Here is a 2,291-nt window from a genome sequence, read left to right on the forward strand (position 1 = left end):
TCTGTATTTGATTTGAACAGGTCCACAAAACTAAAATTATACAAATAATCTATATCATAATCTAACGTGATTCGCTAGTAATATTGTACATTTTATTCGTAGTAAATGAACATTTTTTAGAATCTTAACATAAATACAATACTTTTTTTTTATACATTATGAAAATAAGTTGCGTAATTTTCATTGTCTACTTCAGCAGAGTTCAAAGATAAATCTCCAGTACTACAAGGAATAGTAGGTATATTTGAACCTTGCACTGTGAATCCATGATAATCTTCTTGTTCTGATTCTGTAGTACATGGTAAATTTAAATGAGTAGATACTAATAATTCATTTGAAGATTTTTCTTGTTGTGTATCGAAATCACTTTGCGTATCTAAACTTATAAGACTAGTTTCATCTTCTGCTTTGCTTACATCAAAACTGTCATCACCAATGAAAGAAGGAAAATCAAAAGTTGGAGATGGTGTAACACAATCTTCTATTAAAGAAGTTTTTACATCATTTTGTGGTGTGGAATTACTAATTGTAGCAGGATAAATCTGAAATCAGGTGTTATGATTAATTGATAATAACAAATTTATTAATCCTAAAGAATAACATACTTGTGGAATAATTGGAGGTGGTAGCTGATAACTTTCAATATCTTCACAATCTAAATTAGTAGGTAATCTTTGACTGTGTGTAATCAGCAGTGGAGTTTTATCTAAGACTGTATTTACTTCTGACTCCATTTCTTCTTGAAATTGTAATAGTTTTTCTTTTAAATTTAATGTTTCATTCATTATTTCTGTAGTTTTGGCTTTCATTTCATCAAGAAGTGTTATGTCCTCACACATTAAATGTAAACTCTACATAAATAGTTAAAATAGGCTATATGAAAAATATTTATTTATTGATGTAAGATTATTAAAGTACAAAATTCAATATGTACTTCACATATCATTAATGCAGATTCCCATGTATTAGCAGGTACACATTCCCCAGACATATAAGCATTGAAATCTTTCTCATCCATATTCAATGATTCTGCTGTTAAATTTTCAATAAAAGATACAGCACAGCACTAAAACATTATATATTATTTCTCATGTTATATTTCTTTAATCAGTTCAGATTTTATATTAGAATTTCATTCCTTTATTTTGTTATAAAAAATATTTTTGACAAATATTACTATAAATTTTACCAAATTTGTGAAGTAATATCCACCTTCCCCTGTCATCAGTCTACTTGCATTACAGAATCTAGTGATAAAATTAATATTACTTTTAAGTCGAGCAGGATTAGCTTTTAAAACAATGAAAATTAAAGCAGGAAGGAATTCATCTGCAGATGCAGGTCCACCAACAGATTGTTGTAACATTAAAAATATATTTCGACAGCAATAAATAATGCAAGAAAGTTTTTCTTGTGGAGCCTTTGCAGAATCCATGTTTAATAAATCTACAACAAATTAGAAAGCTGTTATTAAATAAATAGTAATTGTCATACAAATGATAAGTAAAAAAATCAGGATACATAATTGTAAATTAAGGTAGTTAATTAAATGTTTTATGAACTAACCTGTTATAGAAGTATAAACAAGTTCTCTAACTTCAGAACTGGTTTCATGTATTTGACATTCTAAATTTTTTCCACTAACCCAGTTCAATTTACGGATTCTGTAGCAATATTTTGTTTATGTATTAATCTGGAACATCATTAATTTTGATTTTATGAGTAAAACCAACCTTTTTTGTATTGCTAAGTCTTTTTCTTCATCACTCGTAAAAGGTGGACAAAAAAGAATTCTGTACAGTAAAGTCATTGCATATTTTTCTACATAATCCAACAATTTTTCTTTAATTTCTGGTGTTATATCTAAAATAAAACAATTAAGATTTATATCTTGCAAGCATTTTCAAAGGGGTACTTCTTAATTTTGAATCTACATTCAGTTTATAAATTTAAATTATTTTCATTTAAATTCCTTCTTAGAATACCTGCATATTTGGCACTATTTTCTAAACGTTTAGCAAATCCTTGATAAAAATTTTGAGTAATCTCAGAGAGTTCCTCTATTTTTTTAACATCTTTATTTTGAAGTATTTCAATTATAAATGAATGCATACATTTCCTGACATCTCTCTCTATTGGTGTTTTAGCAATTATAGCTATTAGATCACGATTTTCTGCCTTTACTTTTTCAAGATCAGGATTGTCTTTTGTTAATTCATAAAGTAACACTTGATATCCCTGTACTTTAATAAAAAATAAAGTTTTCAAGATAGTAACAAGGTAATAAATAG

At 27.1% G+C, this 2,291-nt stretch overlaps 1 protein-coding gene across 1 annotated transcript in view; it reads right to left on the reverse strand.

Moving 5' to 3' along the window:
* Window positions 1-149: 149 nt before the first annotated feature.
* Window positions 150-2,291, reverse strand: part of LOC108571118 (rab5 GDP/GTP exchange factor) — a 3,151-nt gene continuing 1,009 nt past the window's right edge. The window contains exons 3-9 of the mRNA XM_017933092.1: window positions 1,986-2,248; window positions 1,734-1,863; window positions 1,567-1,664; window positions 1,190-1,446; window positions 935-1,066; window positions 606-851; window positions 150-542 (exon numbers count right to left, since the gene is read on the reverse strand). Coding sequence (XP_017788581.1) covers window positions 150-542; window positions 606-851; window positions 935-1,066; window positions 1,190-1,446; window positions 1,567-1,664; window positions 1,734-1,863; window positions 1,986-2,248 — 1,519 coding nt within the window. The remainder of the gene's footprint in view (window positions 543-605; window positions 852-934; window positions 1,067-1,189; window positions 1,447-1,566; window positions 1,665-1,733; window positions 1,864-1,985; window positions 2,249-2,291) is intronic.

The sequence above is a fragment of the Habropoda laboriosa genome, unplaced genomic scaffold (genome assembly GCF_001263275.1).
Source record: "Habropoda laboriosa isolate 0110345459 unplaced genomic scaffold, ASM126327v1 scaffold106, whole genome shotgun sequence".
In the NCBI taxonomy this organism is placed as follows: Eukaryota; Metazoa; Arthropoda; class Insecta; order Hymenoptera; family Apidae; genus Habropoda; species Habropoda laboriosa.